At 46.5% G+C, this 24,167-nt stretch overlaps 4 protein-coding genes across 4 annotated transcripts; 1 reads left to right on the top strand and 3 right to left on the bottom strand.

The window, feature by feature from the left end:
• Positions 1 to 1,702: 1,702 nt before the first annotated feature.
• Positions 1,703 to 2,628, bottom strand: N7520_008453 (uncharacterized protein; the record flags this gene model as incomplete). The annotated part of the gene is made up of 2 exons (XM_057142387.1): positions 1,703 to 1,764; positions 1,827 to 2,628. The coding sequence occupies 2 exons, from the start codon at positions 2,626 to 2,628 to the stop codon at positions 1,703 to 1,705; spliced, it is 864 nt and encodes a 287-aa protein (XP_056996393.1).
• Positions 2,629 to 8,436: 5,808 nt separating this feature from the next.
• Positions 8,437 to 8,980, bottom strand: N7520_008454 (uncharacterized protein; the record flags this gene model as incomplete). The annotated part of the gene is made up of 2 exons (XM_057142388.1): positions 8,437 to 8,450; positions 8,515 to 8,980. 2 exons carry the CDS (start codon positions 8,978 to 8,980, stop codon positions 8,437 to 8,439), a joined length of 480 nt encoding a protein of 159 aa, XP_056996394.1.
• Positions 8,981 to 10,566: 1,586 nt separating this feature from the next.
• Positions 10,567 to 10,854, bottom strand: N7520_008455 (uncharacterized protein; the record flags this gene model as incomplete). Its single annotated transcript, XM_057142389.1, has 1 exon — positions 10,567 to 10,854. One exon carries the CDS (start codon positions 10,852 to 10,854, stop codon positions 10,567 to 10,569), a length of 288 nt encoding a protein of 95 aa, XP_056996395.1.
• A 9,065-nt stretch (positions 10,855 to 19,919) lies between these two features.
• Positions 19,920 to 23,536, top strand: N7520_008456 (uncharacterized protein; the record flags this gene model as incomplete). The annotated part of the gene is made up of 3 exons (XM_057142390.1): positions 19,920 to 20,665; positions 20,786 to 22,410; positions 22,455 to 23,536. 3 exons carry the CDS (start codon positions 19,920 to 19,922, stop codon positions 23,534 to 23,536), a joined length of 3,453 nt encoding a protein of 1,150 aa, XP_056996396.1.
• Positions 23,537 to 24,167: the final 631 nt, after the last annotated feature.

Here is a 24,167-nt window from a genome sequence, read left to right on the forward strand (position 1 = left end):
GGGAGGATAGTCCTCTGGAACTGGTAGCTTCACCCCTTCATCCGGGTCATGGTTCTCTGCCGAAAAACGTCGGTTTTCATCAAAAACTGCGTCTCGGACCATCCTGACCTGACCACGGTGCGGTATCCAGATTTGCCAGATATTCGAGGCCACGTAGCCAACGAGATATCCTATCTCAGCTCGTGACTTCATTTTGTCAAGTTTCGGGATATTGGGGATCCTGCAGTATGCAAGTGATCCATACAATTTGATATTCGCAAGCGACGTCTTTGTGGGAGTATTGACAGGAGTACCCTCGGTACCCTGGTTGAACCCAATAAAGCGCCGTGCTTCATCCCATGGAACTATCCAAGTCCCATCTTCCAATCTCGTAGGCGTACGGTTCAGCAGGTATACTGCCGCTTTTACCGCTTCTGGCCATAGTTTATCGGGTAGTTTTCCTTCCTTTAGAAGCGCTCTCGCTCTAAGGATAATCACACCTCCAGCACGCTCACCCGGACCGTTCATCTCAGGCGTATACGGGACTGTAAACGTGTGAACACACCCCAGCTGCTTAATTAGCAGTAGAATACTCTCATCAACTGATCTCTCTTTATCAGAGTGGAACACCTTAATCGGCTAATTTAGCCAGCGAATAGCGAAAGCGATAAAGCTTCTGATCGCTTCCTGGCACCCGTTTTTGTTCACATGGGTCATTAACCAGTGGAACCGGATACCCTCAACGTAGAAATGGGTTATCCAGCAGTGCTGATTATATCCCATAATGACCTGAATTAGGTCAAAGTAGACCCTCCCGCACCGTCCGTAGTGCTTGCCTATCGGTCTCCGCGAGACCTGTCGTGGAGCGTTGACCAAGCTGCAGACCGTACAAATTTCATCATCCGGTCGCTCTTCCCCATCCTCCGTGCTTCGTACAACCTCAACTCCACTGACCAGTTTCGGTAGTTGCTAAATTGCTGCCTTCGAGACATGGCCAAGTCGTTTATGCCACGTATTAGTATTGGCAGACGATTTCAACGGTTTCTCTGATCGTCGGGTAGCAAGTGCAGTTTTATGCTGGGTGTTGTTTTGGGTCTTGATCGTAGTCGTACGACCCTCTGTTTTCGGCCGAAAAACTGTACGTTCATCCCGCGTCTGTGAGAACAGATAAATATCATGTTCTCGGTAGGTCTCAAGAATAGGTTGATCTCCAATCATAATCCTTCCTTGCTTCATATCCCACCATCCTCCATGGTCCTCTATCCTGCCTAAGGAAACCAAATTGCAGTGAAAATCTGGAGAATAACGGCAGTTATACAAGTTTACCACACGCGGTCTGCCAGTTGTAGGATCCCTTCCGGTGAAGGTTGCTGTACCGACTCCAGCAATTGCGGTCCGATTGTCGCCCGTACGGAGATACGAGGGGTCTTCCTTATACTCGGTAAATTTGGTCCGGTCGTTGCATACGTGTACGCTTGCTCCGGTATCCAATACCCATTGGTCTCGGTACTTGGTATCAACTTCAGTTGATAGGGCGACTGTGGCAAAGCCGACATGGGCTAAGTTTGCAGACTCAGATGTCTTCTCTGTGGATTCATATGAGTTGGATGCGTTTTTGAGCTGGTTTTCAACCCAAACCTTCCACTCTGGTTCTTTTTTGAATGACTTCTTTAGCGCTTCGGAGGCCTTTCGTAGGCCCATCCACCCATCCGGTCTCTGGTCTTCATTCAATACCCAGCACCGGGTGACCGGGTGTTTCATGCCACAAGGGCAGTAGCTCCGGTCCTGAAATGGTCCAGTTTTCCCGTCTTTTCTTTCGGTTCTGGAGGTTTCAGCCTCTGTTTTACCCTGCCAAGTTGACGTGGCAAATGCTGCTTTGGACGTAGAATTGATATTCTTTTTGGTAGTCTCGGAATACGACATAGTATAGGATGTACGGAAGGACTCAATCAGATCGTTTATCTCGATTGTATTACTTCTTAGTACGATATCCTGGAACCGAGCTTCCCACCAGACCGGTAGGATGTCCTTTACAGCATGTAAAAACAGCTGCGGATGCTGCGCAGTGTCACTCTCCACTTTTAGGTTGACCGCTTCATCACGTATCAGCTCCCACTCTTCTAGCCAGGATAGTACGTTTTGACCCTTCTTTGGTGGTCGTACGCACCCTTCTGCCCAGCGTAGCAGGACTTCATTCTGGTGAGACTTTGTGTGTGAGAAGCGCTTCTTGAGAAAGCTAATCTTCTCGTACGGAGTCTCAAGATCATCCATGAGACGGTGTAGCTTAGTATCTGTTGACGCAGTGATCACGAACTCAACTGATTGTAGGCCGTTTTCCACCTTCTCATACCTTTTGAGCTCCTCTTTGTAATCGTCATGGTCGTAGCTATACTCCATCTGACGATCCTTAAACTCTTCCCTTAGGGTCTTGGCTACCTCTGTAGTTGCCCCTCGTGGGATATGTAACCGCGGTCGTGCGGGGGCCTGCGGCTCCTCCAGCACTTCCGGGGCTGGTTTCTCAGGATTGCAATAATCCCATACTTTCCTAGTCTTGGCAAACTGCTTCATCGCAGAGTACCAAGCTGGCCAATGAGAGCTGTTTTTCAGCTTCTCACCCTTCCATTGTGAGACAGATACCGTGGGGTCCATCCTTAGTTGGTTTCAAATGGCTTTCAATCCTTTCTCAATTGTCGTGTTCTTCGGAGGGGTTGACGCGGCAACTTTGTTGTCGTCGTCAGTGATCTCAGGGGTAAACAATCCTGTCGTCGCAAGTCGAGGAGAGCTTCTAGAACGTATATTCAATCAAAATATCACGGTAGGAGAGATAATCCGGGCTCATAACTCTCTGAACACGTAATCAGGGTCGAACAGCATGTACCAATGGTATGGGTCACGTCTGTGTACTTGTCTGGTATTCTCTAGTCTCCACCACAGCAATTTAACATGTGGTACGCTGACTAATAAAGTTGATTACATGATCCATTGTTCCGACATCTCCCTTATCGGTCCTAGCGGGTCCCTACGGACCCTATCAGGACACACCGTGACAGTAGGAGCGGTTTATCTTTATTCTACTAGGAATATCCGATAGGATAGAGATAGAAAAGGTAAGGAATTACCCTCGCTCCTCTCCTATTATCTACTATTATTTCCTAGTAGAATCGTTATCTTCTTTATCTTTAGGACTAATACCCTTACTAAGTAATAGGATACCTTAGGCATTACTAGACTTCTGCATGGGCTGGGCCTTGGACATCATTTTCTGGCCCATGGGCCGGTAAATCTAAATCTCTATGTAATTACCATGTAGTCTATCAAAAACATTAGTATTAACTAGGTAATATATGTAATATATGTATATATTACTTAGGCTTTAGCATGGGTTGGGCCTTGGACATAATTTTCCGGCCCATGCAGAAGTCTGGGCATTACCTACCTAGGCGTTATATACTGCTTATATCGGCTACTTTGGCCGGGCTGGTATAGCCTTTATCGTAGATAATGGATCCTAGGTGGATATAGAGTATACTTAGGGTATGGTTACTTTATAGAATTGCGATAGTTATAATGGTAAGAACGCGGTTTACTATATAGTGAGTATCCTTAATTTAGTACTGATTTAGAGCTAATTCGGGGTTACTTTACTTCTAGGTCCTAATCAGCATATTATACGAATTATAGGTTCTCTTTAAGATCCTTAAGTAGGTCGATAATTCTGTCCTTAGTAGCGTAGCACTAAGTATAGGTCTTACTACTCTAGTTAGTATAGTTAGCTCTAGTCCCGCGGCGATTATATGGGGACCCGAATCTTCTAATAAAGCCTATAAAGCGTTAGTGAATCTCCTCGCTACCCTTCGGAAAGTGATTACTATCTATTATATAGAAAATAGCCTTAATTCCGCGAAGAAGTAGGAAGGCGAGCCCTAGTGGGAATATTAGCGGATTAGTCGTGTTACGCAACGCTAACTGGTCACAGTGAGTATCGTTCGTTATGGGTTATGCGTACCAAGGTGATGCTCGATCCAGGAATCTCAATCTGCAACCGTACCGTTGCCAGTTGACGTTTGGCCTTACACGGACTCGGGTCTATAAGATAGACTCAGTAGGATGTGACAAGTAGGGTTCGCTCAGTCAAGCTATACTTAGGGTCTAGGGCGAGTGCTCTGGACCTAAGGATACCTAGACCTCATACCCGCCCGCGGGCGGGCGGAGGGCCGGTCCTGTTGGTTTATTAAGTGATGCTTCAATGGTCATATCATTGAGGGGAGTTGATTGTGTGTTGTGTCGGATGTGTTTTTTCTAAGATACAAGTGACTGAGAAGTAAATTATATGAGTATGCACGTGATCCCAGCCTCATTATTATCCCAGCAACCGGGATATTTCAACACTCCCACTCGCTAATAACCTCCGTCAGGAGGGTGTTGGCGATATCTCATCACGGTTGACAAGTCCCATTAAAACCTCCCAAAAACCCAATGGTAAAAAGGAAGGAAAGGGTACCTGCGTCCACGTTTCTTTTTGTTATTCAGGTTCTTGAAGGCTCATGTCTGACCGGGCTATTACTCAATGCCGAGGCCTTTCCGAAACCATTCAAATCTATCTCGCGCAAGGGGCTTCGTGAAGCCATCTGCTATCTGTTCTGACGTTGGGATATATTTGAGTTCCACCGTCCCGGCGTCTTGGACTTCTCCTTGCCACTTTCTCTGGATTTCCATATGCTTTGTACGCGAATGATATTGAGGGTTCGCGGCCAGCGCAATAGCTCCCTGGTTGTCGCCGCAAATGATCGTTGCGCGTTGTCCCTGGCCCATATTCAGCTCGTGAAGAAGCCTTCTCAACCAGATAGCTTCCTTGGTTGCTTGTGTCTGACCCATGAACTCGGCCTCGCAGGTTGAAAGGGCCACGACATTCTGGCGCTTTGACTGCCAGCTGATTGCTCCGCTTCCAATGTTGAAAAGATACCCTGCGGTCGAGCGCCGTGTCTGGCGACAGCCAGCCCAATCTGCATCCGTGAAGCCACGGAGCATCTGGAGCTGACCTTTATATGCGAGACTGAGAGATTTGGTTCCTTTGAGGTATCGAAGGATTCGTCGCGCGAGCTTCACATGTTGTGGGCCAGGATTTGTCAAGTGTCTGCTTGCCGCCGAGACAGCGTATGCGATATCGCCTAGATGTATTCAGGACCGTTCTCTGGTAGAGGTGAAGTGTCGATAGGCGTGCTGACAGGGGCACAATCCAGCATCTCAAATTGCTGAAGGACTTTGCGCACATAAGCCTCTTGGCTAAGATAGAGGATTCTTATTGCCGATCTCGTCGGATGGTCATGCCGAGATAGTAGCTGCACGGGCCAAGGTCTGTCATATGAAAACGATTTCTGAGGCTTCGCTTGATGCTTTTGATCTCTGCAATGCTTGGTCCGATGATCAAGAGGTCATCGACGTATACTGCGATATACATGCCGCTCCGAACAAAGATACTGAGATCGGCGTTGATAGGCTCGAAGCCAAGATTTCGAAGGAGATTGGTCAGCGTCTGATACCAGATACGAGGTGCTTGCTTCAGGCCGTAGAGCGCTTTGTGAAGCTTGCAAACCCTCGATGTACCGTCTGTGATGTTATGAGGCTGTTCAACGTAGATCTCATGGTCGATATCGCCGTATAAGAACGCTGTTTTGACGTCCATTTGTTCGATCTCGAGATCCAGGGCTGCGGCAATTGCAAAGAGGGCCTTGTAGCTCATCGGTTTGACCACAGAAGCAAAGGTCTGATCATAATCGACACCTTCTTCCTGAGTGAAACCTCGCACTACCCACCTGCACTTGTAGCGGATAATTTCTCCGCTTGATCCTCGTTTGAGTTTGAAGATCCACTTTCCGCTCAGGATTCGACGACCTTTGGGAGGCTTTACCAGTTCCCAAGTCTTGTTCTGTTGAAGTGATTGTATCTCTTCGATCATTCCCTTTTCCCATTCAAGCCAGCGTGTATCATTCCTAGCCTGTCGAAGGGACTTTGGTTCGAAGGGTTCTATGTCTTCCGCTGCGACAGTCAAAAAGGTCGGAATGACATTTTTGTCGGGAATATTCATCAATGCGAATTCTTCTTGGTCATAACCGGATGTGTCTTGAAAATTGTGTGTATCACGAAGTTTGAGTTCAGGGTGGCGTTCCAGTGAGTCTTTTTGCACTATGTGTTTTGCACCACCCTTTTGAAGCTCGGAATTATCTAGCCAATCTGGGATTCGCCCTTGCTGTGCATCGCCTTGTTGCTGGTCGCTACCCGGTGGTGAGTCAATCCTAGGGACGGAATCCTGTGAAGCAGGTGATAGGGGTCCAAAGGTATCTTCACTTCGTGGAGGCGAAAAGGTTATGGCTCCTCGGCCAGCAACGGCGGGCTGCGAGTTATCATTACTACTCGACTGAGGCAGATGCACTTGCACTATGTCGTCCCATGATCCAGGCTGTGTCTGTTCTTGTGGTGCCAGGGATATTTGACGTCCCGAGGCTGGCACGGATGCATGTCGCATACTGGCCGACGGGTGATTTATTTGCCCCACCGTCTCACTCCCCCCTGCGGCAGCAGCCGTTGCCACAGGAAAGCTCTGCTGTTTGGCTCCCACGTCTTGTATGGTCTGCGTGGAGGGAGGTTTAAGGACTTCATTAAATTCTGCATTTGGCGTGCCAATGATTCTGCCGTCTTCTAGTAGGATGCGATAGTTCGTATTGCCTTCGTATCCCAATAGTAGACATGGCCTTGTTCTTGGCTCCGTCAGCTTCTTTCTTTGTTTGGGGGGAATCAGATACTCTCCCTTGGATCCTATAACTCTCAGCCGTGATAGATCAGGTTTGTCACCATACCAGGCTTGGTACGGAGTCATATTGCGTTTAGACGATGGTGATCGATTGGAGAGGTATGCCGCCGTTCGCGCAATCTCTGGCCAGAATTTAGGCGGCAACTTTGCATGCGCGAGCGTTGGTCCAACTCGATCGTAAATTGTCTTGTGGGCTCTTTCTGCTACCCCATTCTGCTGGTGCTGGTCGACACCCGTGACCACGGCTCGAATTGCCCTTGAGAAGAGCGTGAATTTCATATCTTCTCCCACTTGCTCCGGAATCCGGTCAAGGCGGATTCGCCTGCATTTGCGTTCGGGACGCTCATTGTGGTCGAGGAAATACCGTAAGGACTCAACGACATGTCCTTGCCGTCGTGGTATAGGGACAATCTCAACCCATCCAGTAAAGTCATCAACAATGGTGAGCCAGTAACGGCTGCCGTCGAGGCCCTCCTCGAAAGGTCCTGCAACATCGATATGCAGGAGCTCCATTGCATATTTGGCTCCTTTGCACACTTCTGAACGGAGGTGTGGGACTTCAATCATTCTTCCCTGAAGACAAGGATTGCAAGGTTCGCGTGGCGCATCGTCTTTAATGCCGTGGGCTTGCTTTTTCAATCGTTGTATGTTCGCACCGCCTAGGTGAGCAAGCCTATGGTGCCAGAGTGCCGACTGCGGGCTGATATGATAGGCCGGAAAAACAAGTTTTGCCCATAAATCAAGTGCATAGACTCCATGGTATTCACTTGCAGTGAACAGATTCCTCCCATCTGATTCATTCCGAATGAAGGCGCCTTTACTCGAGAAATCAATCTTTGCCCCCCGATTGAGAAGCTGCAACACGGATATGAGATTCGCATGTGCAGTCGGAACGAACAGAACGTCATTTAGGACAAGCCATTTCTTTCTCCCACGGACATTGCATAGGACATTTGCTATTCCTATGCCAGAAGGAGCCGTTGAGGTATCGACACTACGTAATGGTGGACCATCATATTTGTCCATTTTGACGAATCTCGTGGCATTGTTGCAAACGTGCTGAGCACATCCGCTGTCCACAATCCAGGCGTCGTTGATCGAAACAGACTTTGTGGCCATCATACTGGGGAAGAAGTCAAACGTGGCAACATTTCCTTCAACTTCGGTGCTGAAAGCTGCATTGATATCTTGTTTTGAGGCCCTTGTTGCCACAAATGTCGGCCTTTTGGGGTCTCTCGGTCCTTCTGAATCGTCGTCTTCATGATCCGTACTAGCTCGTCGCTTTGATAGACTGCGAACACCCGTGTGCGCCTCTTTGGGTCTTGGCCTGCGCGTCATTCTCTCCTTTTCTTGATCCTTCAGGCTAGGATCCTTTTTGAAGCAGTGTGACTCTCTATGATAGGGTTTTCGGCAGAAGGCACAGAAAGGAACGTTGTTCATCTCGACTCGGCATGTTTTCCCATCTGGAGACGGTATGACTTTCCTGTCTCGAGGCTTATTGCTCAGTGTGAAGGCAGGAAGCGCATTTGTATCTGTGGGCTGGTCGCCCAGCTGACCCTTCCTATGCTCCTCCTCAATGGCCTTATTTTCGATGTAGTCAAACGTAGGAGCTGCTTTGGTGATATTTCCGTCCTCGTCTCTGTCATTGACTATGTCCATTTGTCTGAAGATATAGTCGCGAAAGCTCTCATATTCCGGGCCTAATGCATGGGAGAAAAAGAATGTACGTTCAATCTCAGAGGTGACACATGCGGGGTCGAGTAGAAGCTTCTCGGCATGAATTTTTCTGATCTCAGCTCCGAGAGCTTGTGCACTCCCACATTTTGCTCGGGTGAGTGACATGTACCGTCTCTGAAGATTCACATATGTGCCTGAACCTTCTGGCTTGAAGTGTTCCTTTACCGCTTTGATCAGTGATTGGACCCGGGTGATTTCGAAGGCGTTTATCCGCTGAGCCGCATTGTGGGTCAGCTTGGCAGCGATCATTGCCGAGTAAAACGTCTGGCGGTGAGACCATTGCTGCGCTTCCTCCTCTTCCAGAGGGGGAATCGCGTCATCTTTGGCCAAAGGAGATATTCGAAGAAACTCCTTGACTTTCTGGTTCCACTGCGACCAGTCATTGGCATTATCGAGAGTTGGTATGGCATGATAGAATGAGCTCAGGCCTAGTTGCTCAAACTTGTTTGATTCCATCGAGATGGTGTTCAGTGCTCTTCGGTGCTGAACAACTCAGCGCTTGACAAAACACTTGAGCAAATTGAGAGAACAGAAGACGTATGATTTGATAGTGCAGGAGACCGTGCCTCGAGACCGAACAGTTCCAAGCTCGATATCTCGCTGGGTGGACTAGAGAGGATAGAAGGAGAGTGCTCCGACGAGCTTGGAGTAGGTGTATGTGATGGAGGAATGTATTCACTGTCAGGTAGCTCGTTCGGCTTGATAGAATCGCGATAGGACTCAAAGAGATGAGGAAAACGGTTGCGATCCACCATATAACGTGGCTTTCGTTCTGCGAAGATTTTTGGTCTGTTTGGTCGAAGATTGTACCGTCTTGAGTTATTATCAAGCGAGATCGACAGTATAGGTTCGGCTTCAATATTTGTGGAATTGGAGTGACTCGGTTCTAGTTCCAGATTGGAAAACGCAGGTTGATCTTGACGTGGAAAGCTGCGTTCCACGGTATGCCGGGATTTGGCAATGGAAGGTACAGCGGCAAGCGCCCGGCGTGTGCGCTCTTCCGGAGGCAAATGCCTATAGGCCCCGCTGACTGAGGCTTGGGAAAGTAGTGGGAAGTTCGTCTCTTGGATTTTTGAAAAGGGCCAATGTCGGACGTATCGAAGATAGCATACCAAATTGAGATCCTTGTCAGTCCATTGGTTATAGCGTCCACGCGGTCCACGCTTTCTTTTCATAAGTTAGAAAAATGAAGCTTTTCTTCCTCGAGACCTTTTGAGGGGTTTTTTGAGGGAAAGATGGAGCCCCAGCATGGTATAGACATTAGGTCGGTTCTTCTGTTTGTGGCGATATGATACGTCTGGAGCGGTGTGGCACGTCTGCAGCGGTGATACGCCCGTCATCTGTTATAAAGCAAACCCGTAGACTATGATTGGCCTGAGGAATATTCGTAGCGGTGTGACGATTTTGATCTAAATCTTGAGACGATTTCGCACAATCGATTTTCTCCTGGTCGTGAGAAAATGTCTTCTTGTTGATTTACTAAATGAGTAGTTCCAGTTTGGTCAACAGATGAAGCTATCACTTAACGGGGAAAACTTAGGAGCAGGGAGTAGAGTCTCCAATTTGAGGTGAGCGGTGCCGGGCTCATAACCTGTTGGTTTATTAAGTGATGCTTCAATGGTCATATCATTGAGGGGAGTTGATTGTGTGTTGTGTCGGATGTGTTTTTTCTAAGATACAAGTGACTGAGAAGTAAATTATATGAGTATGCACGTGATCCCAGCCTCATTATTATCCCAGCAACCGGGATATTTCAACAGGTCCAGCCTGCCCGCGGGTCGGGCTGGTCTTTTACTAGCCCTCATGAGGGCCGCCCGCGGGCTTTTCGAGGGCCGACAAACAGGACAAACAGTACACATACTTTTGAAGACCCATACTCGCATAAATTATGCAGTTTTTCAGCTGTATCTTTAGGTATTTACTTTACACTACTCTTACTGATTTTGACTAGGGTAGTAGTATTTTCTTATGGATTGATAAAAAAGATGAGATAAGTGAGATAAGTGATTTATGAATGGTATTTGCAGCTACTAGATATATGTCTAGTTCGAAGTTTTCCGGCGCTTCCAACCCTCAGTTTCATATCCATTAAGAAGTGTTGAGCGCTGCCGAACCCTCCCTGAATAACGCTGTGTACTAGGTAAGCTAGGCTCACCACTAGTTTCATCCTCTATTAGAGTCCGCTGGCTCTGTTCAACTTCAACAAGGGGCTGGGCTAGGCTAAGAACTTGGGTTCTTGGCGAAGATGCATCACTATCACCATCACTATCATGACCACAATCATCATCTTCCTCATTATCACTGATAGGCTCGAACTGCTGGATAGACATATCCTTCTCCTCCTGGCTAGCCTGTCTCTCTTCAGATGAAAGGTATTCATTGATCAAGGCTCGATGGCTATCTTCAATCTCAAATCTCGATGTGCACATGAACATCATGAGATCCTGAATAGTTGATGGCTTTAGAGAGCCACGCCGATAGTGACAGATATCCCGAGCGGAGTTAAAAAGCCGCTCAACGCCTGCACCTGTGGCTGGTATTGAAAGGATATCTCGTGCAAGATTTGCAAGAGCAGGGAACTGGTGCTGATGGTCTCTCCAAAACGTACACACAGGGGTACGCACAATACCTATAGTATAATCTATCTTAGTATAATTAAATAGTATAGATAGTGCATAGACAGTATAACTTACCACTATTCAGATACTCTTTGATCTCATCATATTCACCGGTAAATGAAGGATAGGAGTCTTCTGCCCCACACTCCATCTCAAGCTCTGAAATACCAGTATCTGCAGATAGTTGGACTCTGGATGATGATTGTGTCTCTGAATAGTGTTGTTTATAGGCTTGAAAGTAGTCTTCAAGGCTTTTGCGGTATTTTATGCAGTAGTCGATATCTGGATCGTCCCAATCCTTATCTTTGAAGAAGTCGAGCTTCTGTTGTGGTGAGAGGATAGTACCGATGGCGTAAAGGTCATTATCAATCTCATCAGTCATACTGTAGTAATGTGAAAGCTTCTTCTCTGCTGCCTCTAGGGAGAGAAGCATAAGCTGCTTCCATACTACCTTCTTCCTCCTTAAGGCACTCTTTGCCTTTTCAAGATGATTAAAAAGCTTATTGTAGATACTGAAAACCAGATGAATACTCACGTCCTTAGTCTTAGACAGAAGGGTGGTGAATTTGAAGAAGGGCTGGGTAATGTAAAGCAGATAGTCAATCTGTCTCCACTCTTCTGCACTTAGCATAAAGTGATCCTGGTCATATTGAGAGCAGAACTCATCAAAGACCGATTGAAGCCGCTTAGCACGTCGAAGCATAAGAAAAGTCGAGTTCCAGCGAGTCCGTACATCCTGGATTGGAACAAGCCTTGGCTCTTCGGTCTGAAGATTGTAGAAAGACTCCCGTCGTTGTGGGCTAGCGTTGATATAGACCGCAAGGTTTCGGACCTAAGTTTTGATAGAAAAGTTAGTTAGATAGATAGAGAGGGTGTGTAAAAGTGTTGCTGATTTCTGTAGAAAGTATCAACTCCTGAATTCTTAGGCTGCTAGATAATGTCTGAATTGATAATGTATTGGGTAGATAGAGGGTAGGGGATAGAGGAATGGGTTTTTGTGCACAAGAACCCATCTCTTGGAGCATAGAGAGTAGGGTGTAAAGATCAAAGAAAAAGTCAAAGAATCAAAATTTTTGTGCACAAAAACGCATCTCTAGACCACATACCTTATTAAGCGTATCAACAATTTCTCTCTTCTGCTGCCTTGCACGAAGGATTCGAACACGATCATCCGACCAATTGATCTCTGTGCTATCATTCTTTGGTATTGCCTTCATCTTCCCCAAAAGGTCGTTTAAGCTAAGTTGGATAATATGGGCAATGCAAGGAATCCGCACAGTTGTCGAGCTACTGCTTAGCTCTAACGCCTGTAGTGACTCTTGGATACTTGCGACCATGGTGTTATTGTTTGATGCATTATCCGTAGTGACTGTAAGGACTCGATCTGTAATCTTGTGCTGCTGAAGGATCTTCAAAACAATATCACTTAGATTCACACCTGTGTGGGATCCAGATAGCGGTTCAAAGCCAAGAAGGACTTCTTGGTACTGCCAACCTTGATCAAGAAAATAGCCAGTGATAGCCATGAAAGCCTGTCGAAATGGAGAGGTCCAGCAATCGAGGGCAATCGAAAGCTTTGCGTTTGGAGGGAGCTTCTGAAGAATAGACTTCTGTTGTTCCTGAACGGATTGCCGTAGTCGCGAACGTATCACGACTGCAGATGGAATCTGTGGCTGTATTGGGGCGAGCCGGGCGAATGAAATAATTTCACGAAATTGTGGGTGCTCGATAAACTGGAAGGGGAGACGGGAGAGGGTAAGAAGCTGTAAAAGCTTCTGCTCCCATGCTTCTTGTGTAAAGGTAGTTGCTTTGGTTGGAGTATTCTGTATCTAATAAGGTAGTAAAAGTCAGACATTATTCATAGAATAGTTAAAATAACATACCGCGGTAGCTAGAAGTCCCTTGATATTACCCTTTTGGGTAGTGGAATTTTTGCAAGTTGGTCCAGCCATATGCCGATTAAGGGCAGTTGTTCCATATCGACTATGCCCAGGGTGATCTAGGACTTTATGGCATTTCCGACATTTTGCCCCTGGTTTCCCAGATCTTACGTCCGCAACTTCATCAAAGTGTTCCCAGCATTTAGCTGTCCGATTACTACCCCAATGTATCTTCTTGGTCTTTCCAAAGTCTGTCTCTAGCCACCATGCCACAAAGTCATCTTTTGACATCTTGTCAAATAGGACAAACGCTGTTGAACGACCAGGACCAACACGCTGGAGTGAGGGAGGAATCAGAGGTGGTAGGACCGGCGTGAGAAAACCAGAGTTTGACGTAGTATCCTCAGGGGTAGGGAGTGGCTCGTTTAATAAAGGGTGAAAAGGGTCGTTAGCTACTGGATCGCCGTCGTAAATAGATGAAGAGTAGATATCTGAGAATTGAGACATATTGGATATTATCAATAAGAGTAATATTAAGAGGAAGAATAAAAGAAGGACTAAGCAGCAATAAGGACAGACATACATAAACCACAGTTTCAAGCACGCGAAGTTGACTAGTCGCGTTATGATTATTCTAAGAGAAGTAATCATAGTGATCATAGTAATCATAGTATGATCTATCATACTATGACCCACTTTTTCTACTACTACCTTCCCCTATTGGTCAGAATTTGAGCGCTAGTTGAGGGCCGCCCTCGAAAAGCCCTCGAAAAGCCCTCGAAATATGCGGGCGGCCCTCAGTTCAATAATCCGCCCTCAAAAAATGGGTAGTCGTGATGCCCCCCCCCAAAAATCTTCCACAAACTCTTCTACCAAATCATAATTCCTAACACTTTACTATTATACCATATATAATTTAATAGTAATTACTAGCAATATATCAAGTAGTTATCGTAATTTCACCTTTTGATTCAATATTTAATCATAAATACTAGCATTCGAGATTTAAAGAGAGTATTACTAAGTTCCTATGGAGGATACACTATATACCCTAAGTGCAAATATATATTTCTACAACTTCAACTTGTAGACTTCGCAACATTCAAAATTACCAACCCTATCTTCATAATAGTAGGCTAAAAGTGAATAATATCTATATTACCTATCATTATATACTATAATACTACTTGATTTCTTAAAATTTCTCAATAATAATAAGGTAATAAAGTAGAAATGAAAGATGGAAACCAGAACAGTGTTAAAAAACAGTAATCTATTAGGATGACTGAGCAATATTATGCGTCTAAATTAGGAAAGGTCAACTTTTTTTATGTAAATGCGGGCGGATGAGGGCCGCTCGAGGGCGGCCCTCTGAGGGCTGAGGGTCCGCCGAGGGCCGGTAGTACCGGCCCTCCAACTGGTGCGGGTCGGGCTGAGGGCCGGGGGTACCGGCCCTCAAAACGTTTTTAATGAGGTCTAAGGATACCTCTTCTGATTGGAGTATGTCCTGTACGAAACTGATAGATGAATGAACTGTTGGGTTCCAAGTAGCAATGTATGATTGAACACGAAGAACTAAATACATGTGGTAATGACCGTCTTTATATATCCAGCTCTTCCTATCCATGGGTAGGATCGGTTCCTATCCTCTGATGGGACCCGATCCTATACCTTAAGGGGCTAATAGCCACGGACCAATCATATCGATGGTCCATCCTATCCTCTGGTGGGATCCGTCTCAGACGGGAGCTGACACAGCTAGACCTCGCCAAAACTCGCCCACCGCCCAAACCCACCCACGAAAACCCAACCCACGGGCTGGGTTGGGTCTTAGTCAGCATACCCGTGGGCGGGTTGTCATCTGGGAAACCCGACCCAAGACCCAAATGGGTACCCTGTATAACCCAAAAAAGCAAAAATAGTTGACATATCATTTTGCACTAAATTATGCAGTAATTTTAGATTACGTGATGGTTTAGCCACTGTCTGGGTATCTTAATCTATAGCGGGGAGATTGGGGAACAAATATTATAGACAAAGGGAATGAGATTGGTGCATGAAGACTAATATAGCTCGTACCCATGCAGTCGACTTGAGGGCATCGTTACCCTACCAGAGGATCTCTTCTGACTTCTATCGCCCAATTGTATTATTGGAGGTGGAAGCAAATCAGCTTCATCGACTTCAATTACTTCCCCCTCTTCCACCTCATTTACGTCTCCATCCTCATGGTTCGTCTGGTTTAGACCTCTACAAAACCCAATTTGGGTCCAAGGTCTTGACCCAAAACCCAACCCATATTGGGTTTGGGTTGGGGCCCCAAGAAAACCCAATTTTGCATAAAAAAGAGGTCTTGGCATGCATAACCCTACTCACTAATCAAATTAAAATACTGTTTTTTACAGGTGTTCTGGTTTCCCTCTAAGATTCTTTCTAGTTATAGGTTCAATTAAAGGAAATTTTAGGTAATAAAGGCAGAGTAGAAGATAGAAAGACTGGTTTTCTATTAATTACAAAAGAAAAACGTTGGATTTTAGTATATTATGGTGGTAGTTCCACAAAATAGGGAAAGGGTTATGAAGAACATATAGAAATATATATTTGAATATGAAGTAGTCGGTATATTATTTAGACATTAGTGAAAATGAAGCAAAAGTTTTTAATATTCACTCTAATCAAGATGATCTCTATATAGAATGAAAGCTAAATTTCTCTGTTACAATTTGTTTCTTTTTGAATAGATAGACATTATTTGTTGCGGTAGAAAATTGAACAGAAAGATTTCTTCTTTCATGGAGTTGAAATATTTTTAGGGATCTTAGGGGAAATTGGAGTGGGAATTGGGTTTTCCTGGGTTTTCTTAGGGTTTATTGGGTTTTGCTGGGGTTCACCTGGGGTTTATTGGGTTTTCTTGGGGTTTTCCTGGGGTTTATTGGATTTTGCTGGGGTTTATTGGGTTTTCTTAGGGTTTTCTTGGGGTTTTCTGGGTTCTGTTGGGTTAGACCCATATTAATTCTCATTACTTAGCCAATCAATAGCTATTAGACTATATTTCTTTTGTTCTAACTCCCTTTTCTATCTACCTTATACAGTGTCTAATATTGTAAGTCTTTCTCCCCCTTACCTTTTACTACCTATGGTCATCCTTAATAACCCATCATGTCTCAAAGCCAGCATTCTGACTTTCAATCGTCTATCTATAATGGAGATCTAGATAATCTCTCATACCTTACACCATCTATTCAAGCAGCAATACCTTCTGGTAGCCAAGCTATATCTGAATTTCACCACGAATTCCTTCCACCAGATCTTCCTCTTCCTCAAAATCCTCCCTCTTTTACCTGCGTCGGGCCAGATCGGAGAAAAAACTACTTCCTTTATGATATGTCGAATCATACTGAGTGGGTTGATTGGTGGTTACAAACTGATTATGGGAGCAAAAGTAAGATTCATTGGGATTCTGGCCGCCACTCTGAAATTTGGAGCAGCTTCCACCAAGTTGCTCAAATTACAGATGGGGCACCAAGTGTTATGTGCAAGCGCTGTGGGAGGGTCTTAAAACACCCTTATTCTGTTCGACCAGGCAGCGATAAGGGCTACCAGGGCACATCGACTATGGCGAAACACTTAAAAACTACAGATTGTCAAAGGGCCGCAGCAGGAAGACGGGATACTGAGATCACAGGGTTTCTCAAGAAAGGAGTAAGTTCTTAAGAGATAAGTTTTTGTGCACAAAAGATCAAACTAACACTTTAATTAACTAGCAACAAATACCAACGACCATCCCATTCTTAGAATCAGACTGGTATGATGAGATCCTACAATTTCTCACCCTTAACCGTCTCCCTTTCAGTCTTATCGAGCACCCAACCTTCGCTAGCCTTATCCATAAGGCTCGCTCTGCACCCGTACCTCCACGAATCCCATCCGCCAATATAGTCCGCCGGCGACTAAAGGATAGGGTTACAGATCGCCAAAAGACAATCCTTCGACTCCTACCACCAAATACAAAGATTTCAATTGCACTTGATTGTTGGACTTCTCCGTTTGGACAGGCATTTATGGCTATAACTGGCTATTTTATTGATGCAGAATGGATCTTTCGAGAGGTGCTTCTTGGTTTCAAACCACTTTCTGGTTCACACTCTGGTATGAATCTCAGTACTGTTCTTCTTGAAACATTACTGGAATATGGTATCACAGACCGGATATTCGGATTAACAACCGATAACGCATCAAATAATAAGACCATGGTTAATGCTCTTCAGCAAGCTTTACCAGAGAATATCAACATTATCCGAACACCCTGCCTTGCTCATGTGATCCAGCTCAGTCTTAACCAGCTTCTCGATCGTTTAAGGGCAGTCCCTTTGAATGATACTCCTCAGACAAAGTGGACAGATAAGCAATCAAAATTAGCCCAGGCTAATGCGAAGCGTGAGAAGCGTGGTATTGCGTCGACCTTAAATAAGGTCCGCTACCTTGCGATATATATCCATGCAAGCCCTCAACGCCGTGATACATTCAACAGCCTTCAGACTAAAGAGCCAAAGGTCATCCCAATACAAGATGTCAAGACTCGATGGAATTCAACATTTTTGATGCTTCGTCGGGCAAAGCGACTTCGTGCTATCTTTCCACCCTTCTGTGCTGAGTATAGCTGTGAAGAAATGCTACTAGATGATGAGGAGTGGCGTCAAATTGACTACCTTATCACTATTACTCAGCCATTCTTTGAGTATACTACTGAACTTTCAAAGACCCGAGATATCACAACACACCTGGTTTTCAAAGTCTATAACGCGCTATTCGACCATCTTGAAAATTCAATACGGCAGCTTCAGCGGAAGCGTGTTCCATGTAGACCTCGCCATATTGCTTTTTTGGGTACCCGAAGGAATACCCGCGAACCCGCCAAGAACCCATTTACCTGTATATTACAGTATTACTGTTGAAATACAACCAGTACCAGATATAGAGTGATGTAATCAGGTATATGTTACGTGTATTTTAATCTCTTGGCGGGTTTTGGGTCAAGGGTCGAAACCCAACCCGCCCATTTGGCGAGGTCTAGTTCCATGGAAAAAGCATATGCTTAAGTCTCTCCAAGCTGGCCGATTAAAGCTTGATGAGTACTACTCACAGACGGATAATATTCGGGGATCTATCTATGCAATTGGTACCATGCTAGCCCCTGATAACCGGTTCCAATTTTTCAAATCAGATGATTGGGATAAGGAGTGGCAGGAAAAATACAGAAATGCATTCCAAGCAGCTCTTATTCCTTACCAACGCCAGCTCTCTACTGTTTCAGGCATAGCTAGCTCTTATTCTACACCAAAGCCGAGTTCAAGGCTTAATAAGATGCTAAGTGGTAATAAATCGCAGATAAAGCCAGTTAGAGACGAAGTAACACAATACCTTGATGGCGGTTCGTTGAAATATCCTAATCTATTCTATTCTCTTCTATTTACTAATCATCTTAGATCCTATTGATGCTGAGCCTCTTCCATTCTGGAGAGAGAATCAAGGGCATTTCCCAACAATCGCTGCACTTGCACAGGATGTTCTATCTATTCCGGCAACTGGTGCCGGTGTAGAGCGACTTTTTAATACTGCCCGGGATATCTGCCACTATCGCCGTGGTCGTATGAAGTCAGAAACGATTGAAGAGCTGATGATGTTTCTTTGCACTTCAAGGTTTGACCTTGAAGAGCAACAAAGGACGGAAGTAGAGAAATACTTCTCATTAGATGAAATTGAAGCTGCAAGGGAAGAAAATGATGAGAGACTAGATGAAGTTGAGATAGATCCTATTAGTGATACTGAGGAGCAAGCAGTAGAGGGTGAAGACTCTGAAGACTCTGAAGAGGAAGAGGAAGAGGAAGAGAAGGAGGATAGGGATAGGGATAGGGATAGGGATAGGGATAGGGATAGGGATAGGGATAGGGATAGGGATAGGGATAGGGATAGGGATGAGGATAAGGATGAGGATAATGCCCTACCACCAATGGGTATGAATACGCAGCTACGGGTATCAGGGAGAAAGCGGAAAAGTAGAGAGGATGATGGATTTGAGCACTACTAGTTTTATTAAGTTTTTAAGCGAATGAATATGATCTTTTTACCGTGATTAGTATGGTTACTGTCGAAAGTTGTAAGGGAAATACGCAATGTTACAGCTTTAAAACGCATAAATTATGTACATGCCCAGACTTGGCATGTTTATAATGTTTTGACCTTTTTGGGGCCCCATTGGGGCCCCATATATTGGGTTGGGTCCGAGGGCTAGACCCAAAACCCAGGCTGGGGTCGAAGGTTGGACCCAAAACCCAACCCAAAGTGCGGTTGGGTGGGGTTGGGTTTGGGGTCTATTGGGTTTTGTAGAAGCCTAGATGAGGGGGAAAAGGATGAAGTTCAGGTAGAAAAGGGTGATATTAGTGAAATTAGTGATATTGAAGAGAGTGAGGATGAGAGTGAGAGTATGAGAGAGAGTATGAGAGTATATGTGAGAGAGAGTGTGAGGTTGAAGAGAAAAAGAGGGGATTTATCCGAAGAAAGTTCGGATAAAGGGAGTGGTTTTATTGGGGTTGCCTCACAATGCCTGTAGCCTCAGTGCCTCACCATGTCTGTAGCCTCACGTGATATCTACACCGACATTTCCGAGGGCCTCTTCCTCCTACAACTGCCTCACGAGAGTCAGTTGATGGCCTCTGCGGGTAGCTCGTCATCTCTCAGGCAGTCAAGTGTCAATTTTGTGTTTCACGTCCTTCCCTACGGCAACAGCATCGATAAGCCTTGACTATATCTCTCTCCACCATGACATTCAGCCAGTCCAGCAGTGTCACTCCTGCCCCGCTCGACTCCGCTTGGCCACCGGCCCACATTTGGGAGACTATGGGTGCGGCAGACCGTGCCAGTTGGTTAGGGCAGATACAGAAAGACAGGGCTAGACGCCTTGAATTGGATGTAGCAGAGACCGATCTACGCCGTAGAAGACCTCATGTGGACCTGCAAGATGACGATAATCTCGAAGAAAACCGTGAGCCTCCCCCTGAGGTCAAATCACTCATCGACATATTTCCGGGTGTCTCCGCCGCCCTTCTTATCCGCGTCTTCGAGAGGAAGTTGAAGGCGACTGAACTTATACGCTTCAAAGAGAAGTCAGTCACCGAGCTAGATCAGGAGGATAGAGTCTTCAAAATGACCGAATCGGGAGGCACAGTGGGCTTCAAGAAGGCAGCAGCGTCGCTTAAGGACTGGGGCCCTAACCCTCAGATATGGACGACTTGCTTTCTTGCCTATCTGGCCGTTGTAGGGTACCTCTTCGGCGAGAAACATCCTAAGGCAATTCCCAACCTCCTCATGTTTATGAGGCAGATCCTGGACTTCGCTCAGACTTATCAGTGGTCGGAAGCAGTTCTCCCACTTGCCCTTAATTTCCACCAATACATACTGGATAAAGGAGAGCTATCGACGGACAACTACCTGGTCACAGGCCCATTTCGCGAGAAATACCTCCGCCACAATCTCACCCTACCTGCGAAGTCACCAACAAATCCTCCAGCCCGGCCTCGTCAAGCCAGGAATACCAGGTCTTCGAATAATGAGACAGAGGTTTGCGATAAGTTCAATACGATAGGGTGCTCCTGGGAAGGCTGCAAGAGACGTCATGAGTGCACGGCATGCGGCCTAAGCGAGCATGGTGCCTCCTCCTGCCGCAAGAAGAAGTAGCAAGCGATAGCCCTTGAGAACTGCACTAGTGACACCGGCAACGTTGTTCTTAACCCCTTGTCCCTAAGCCTCACACCGCAGGGGCAACCACCTAGACCAAACACTGCTATTCAATATCCCGTGTTCAACCCAGAGCTCCCAAGATTACAATCCTCTCCGTCACCACTCAATGCGAAAGGCTGGAGCAATCTTCTGCGCTACTATCCAGGCGATCTGGGCTCCACTATCGCTGGGATTCTGACCTACGGTGCCCAGGTTGGCTATAGGGGCAAGAAGCAGTTTCGCTATTCCTCTAACCATCACATACACGAACCCGGCATAATCACGGCCCAACTAGCAGAAGACCTCAACCTCGGCCGTGTTAGACTAGCCTCTAGGCCCTCCTTTGTTTCACCGCTTGGGTTGGTTCCTAAGCACGATGGGGGATGGCGCCGCATCCATGACCTATCTTGGCCGCCTGGACAGGGCCTTAACCAGGGCATACCGGACTCCTGGTCAGCGATCGAATACATGACAATTGATCATATCTACGAGCAGGTCATACAAGCTGGCCGGGGTTGCACAATCATCAAGAGGGATATCAAGGACGCCTTCCGAATAGTCCCCGTTGCCGAGGATAACCAACATCTCCTTGCCTTCCAGTGGAATGACTCGACTTACGTCGAATGCTGTCTCCCCTTTGGCCTCGCAACGGCCCCATTTCTGTTCAATCTCTTCGCCGAGGCATTCCATTGGATACTCCAATGCCACCTACCTGCATTCCATATCAATCATTACCTAGACGACTTCATCGTCATTGCCCGGTCTCCCTCGGTGTCCGAGCCTACGGGTCCCTTCGACGAGGTTTACAACAGGGTCACCGACTACCTACGTATCCCCCGCAATACCAAAAAGGACCAGCAAGGGACCTGCGTTACAGTCCTAGGTATCCAGATCGACTCTATTGCAATGGAAGCTCGTCTGCCACCAGAAAAGTTGTGCCGCGCCACATTGGACGCCGCAACTTGTCTGACGGCAGTGAGTCTCTCACTCAAGCAAACAGAGCGCCTCGCAGGCTTATTAGCCTTCTGTTCAAGAGTTGTCCGGCTAGGGAGAACAAGGCTACAGTCTCTATACTCCTTCCAAGCCGCTTTCCCACATGGGAGTAGCGCGCGCCGCCGTATCCCCTACGAGGTACGTGACGATTTGGAATGGTGGAGGGACTCCTTGTCTCTCTTCAACGGCGTACTCCTGATTGACCCTTGCCGCCGCACTATCACGCATCTCTACACAGATGCTTCTAGTATAGGCCAGGGGCTCTTCTTCTTCTCATCCAAGTCTACACTAGACTGCTGGCTGGCCCATTGTCACCAGCTTCATCAAAGCAATGCTGCCACATTGGCCCTTGCTCAAGACGCACACGCGCACATCAATACTCAAGAAGTAGACGCCATCCTCCAAGGCTTCCTACTCTTCAGCCACCATTGGCTCCATCATACTCTCGTTATCCACACGGATAGCTCCACAGCGCACATGGGACTCAAGAAAGGCTTCCTTCATGGTCCGCCTAACGCACCTCTAAAGAGCCTACTTATCCTAGCGGCGGCGAGAGACATCCACATCGTGCCACACTGGCTCCCCTCCCGGGAAAATACATTAGCAGATGCGCTCTCACGTAATAATCTTGAAGACATTGCTAACATTTGTCCCCACTGGCAGGACCTCTCGGTATTGAACCGCCCGCGTGGTTCTCTTCACGAGCTCCTCAGCTCAATGCAGGCCACCTGAAACTGCTCTGGAACGGACTCAGCGCTAACACACGTTCCGTTTACCTCTCCGTTCAGCGTAATTACGAAAAGCACTGCGCGCTACAGAATCTATCCGCGTGGCCAGTTTCAAGGCATTCATTGACCTCATGGCTAAGCGCACGACTTCTTGGTAACGCTAGTCAAAAGGCCGTCAAGCCTGATACCGCACTCGCCGACCTAGCCGCTCTCCGAGCCTACCATATCGACAACTTCCTTGACGATAAACTCTTTGATAACAAGCATTTCCGACGTCTTATAGACGGCGCGAGAAGACTCAATCCCATGACAAAAATACGGCTCAGAAAACCGATTTCGCGTGACACTATCACGAAACTATCCGCAGGCCTCGCCACACTCCCGTTACGTCCCTTAGAGATGACTGCGAACCTCCTAGACGACCTGAACTTCGCAACCGCGTGTCGGGTAGCATTTGCTGGGTTTCTCCGCCTCGGAGAATTTACCTATAAGACTGAAGACCTCCGCACACGTTCTATCTTCTCCGCCACAAAGTTAACGCGCTCAGACGTCAGACTCTCGCCCTCGTTAGACCACGCGCAACTCACACTCAAGCGCAGTAAGACGGACCGCCGTCACGAAGGGGTGCAAATTATTCTTGCAAAGACGGGAGACGGCGCATGCCCAGTTGACGCCCTTCGGAAACTGCTACTTCTCGACCCCAAAGGGCCCGACGCCCCATTGTTCTCCTTCGGCAGAAGACCATTTAGCCGCAACAACTTCCTCTCGACCTTATCTACTAAGCTAAGAGCACTTGGGATACCGACACACGGATATTCAGGTCACAGCTTTCGGAAGGGTGCGGCTCAGCATGCGCACGATAGTGGGATACTCGACGACCAGATTCAGATGCTAGGGAGATGGACCTCGGAGGCATTCAGGGTCTATTTTACGACGAATGCGTCAGTCCTTTACAAGCTCAACCACCAGTTCCAGACAGGCTCCCCGGCCCCGCTGTCTCTGCTGCTTCCATGTTAAGACCAGGGTCTTAGGGGGTTGGATGGATGGGAGTGATAACACGGCACAGCGTACTCCTGTACTGCTGCTGTCTGGATTGATGGTAATATAATCACTGGAGAGCTGTTATGCAGCTCTCCCGCCGTGCTACTTCTGTTGTGCGGCTTAGCTAAGCGGATCACCGGCATACCGGGTCAACCCTTCTCCGGCCCAACTCCGTTAGGGCCCTTCGCATGTAGAAGTATACTCCTCTGCCTATACTCTTGGGTTCTGGCCCCTCTCGTATAGGTCTTCCTAGACGTGTCGTAACAGTTTTCCGGTCCAAAGGCTAGCTAATTACTATAATTTACCCCTTTTATCTTTACTTTTTCTTTACTTTTTCTTCTCTGATTCTTCTCTGATTCTTCTCTTACTTACCCCTTATATTGATATATCTTAATTATTACTTTATAGTGATAGTATTGATAGTATTAATCTATCTGATTCTATATTATCCTTTTTACTATCTACCCTATCCCCTACCCTACTAAGATTAATTAAGCGAGTTAGGGTTAATAGTGAAGAGTATATACTTTAGGCTAAACCTATAAGTGAAGACTTTAAAAAATGGTGGTTAAGGTCTAAAATGAGATAGGATGGAAAGTATATTTCT

Source organism: Penicillium odoratum (assembly GCF_028828045.1).
Source record: "Penicillium odoratum strain IBT 22623 chromosome Unknown utg000005l_segment0_segment0, whole genome shotgun sequence".
NCBI lineage: Eukaryota > Fungi > Ascomycota > Eurotiomycetes > Eurotiales > Aspergillaceae > Penicillium > Penicillium odoratum.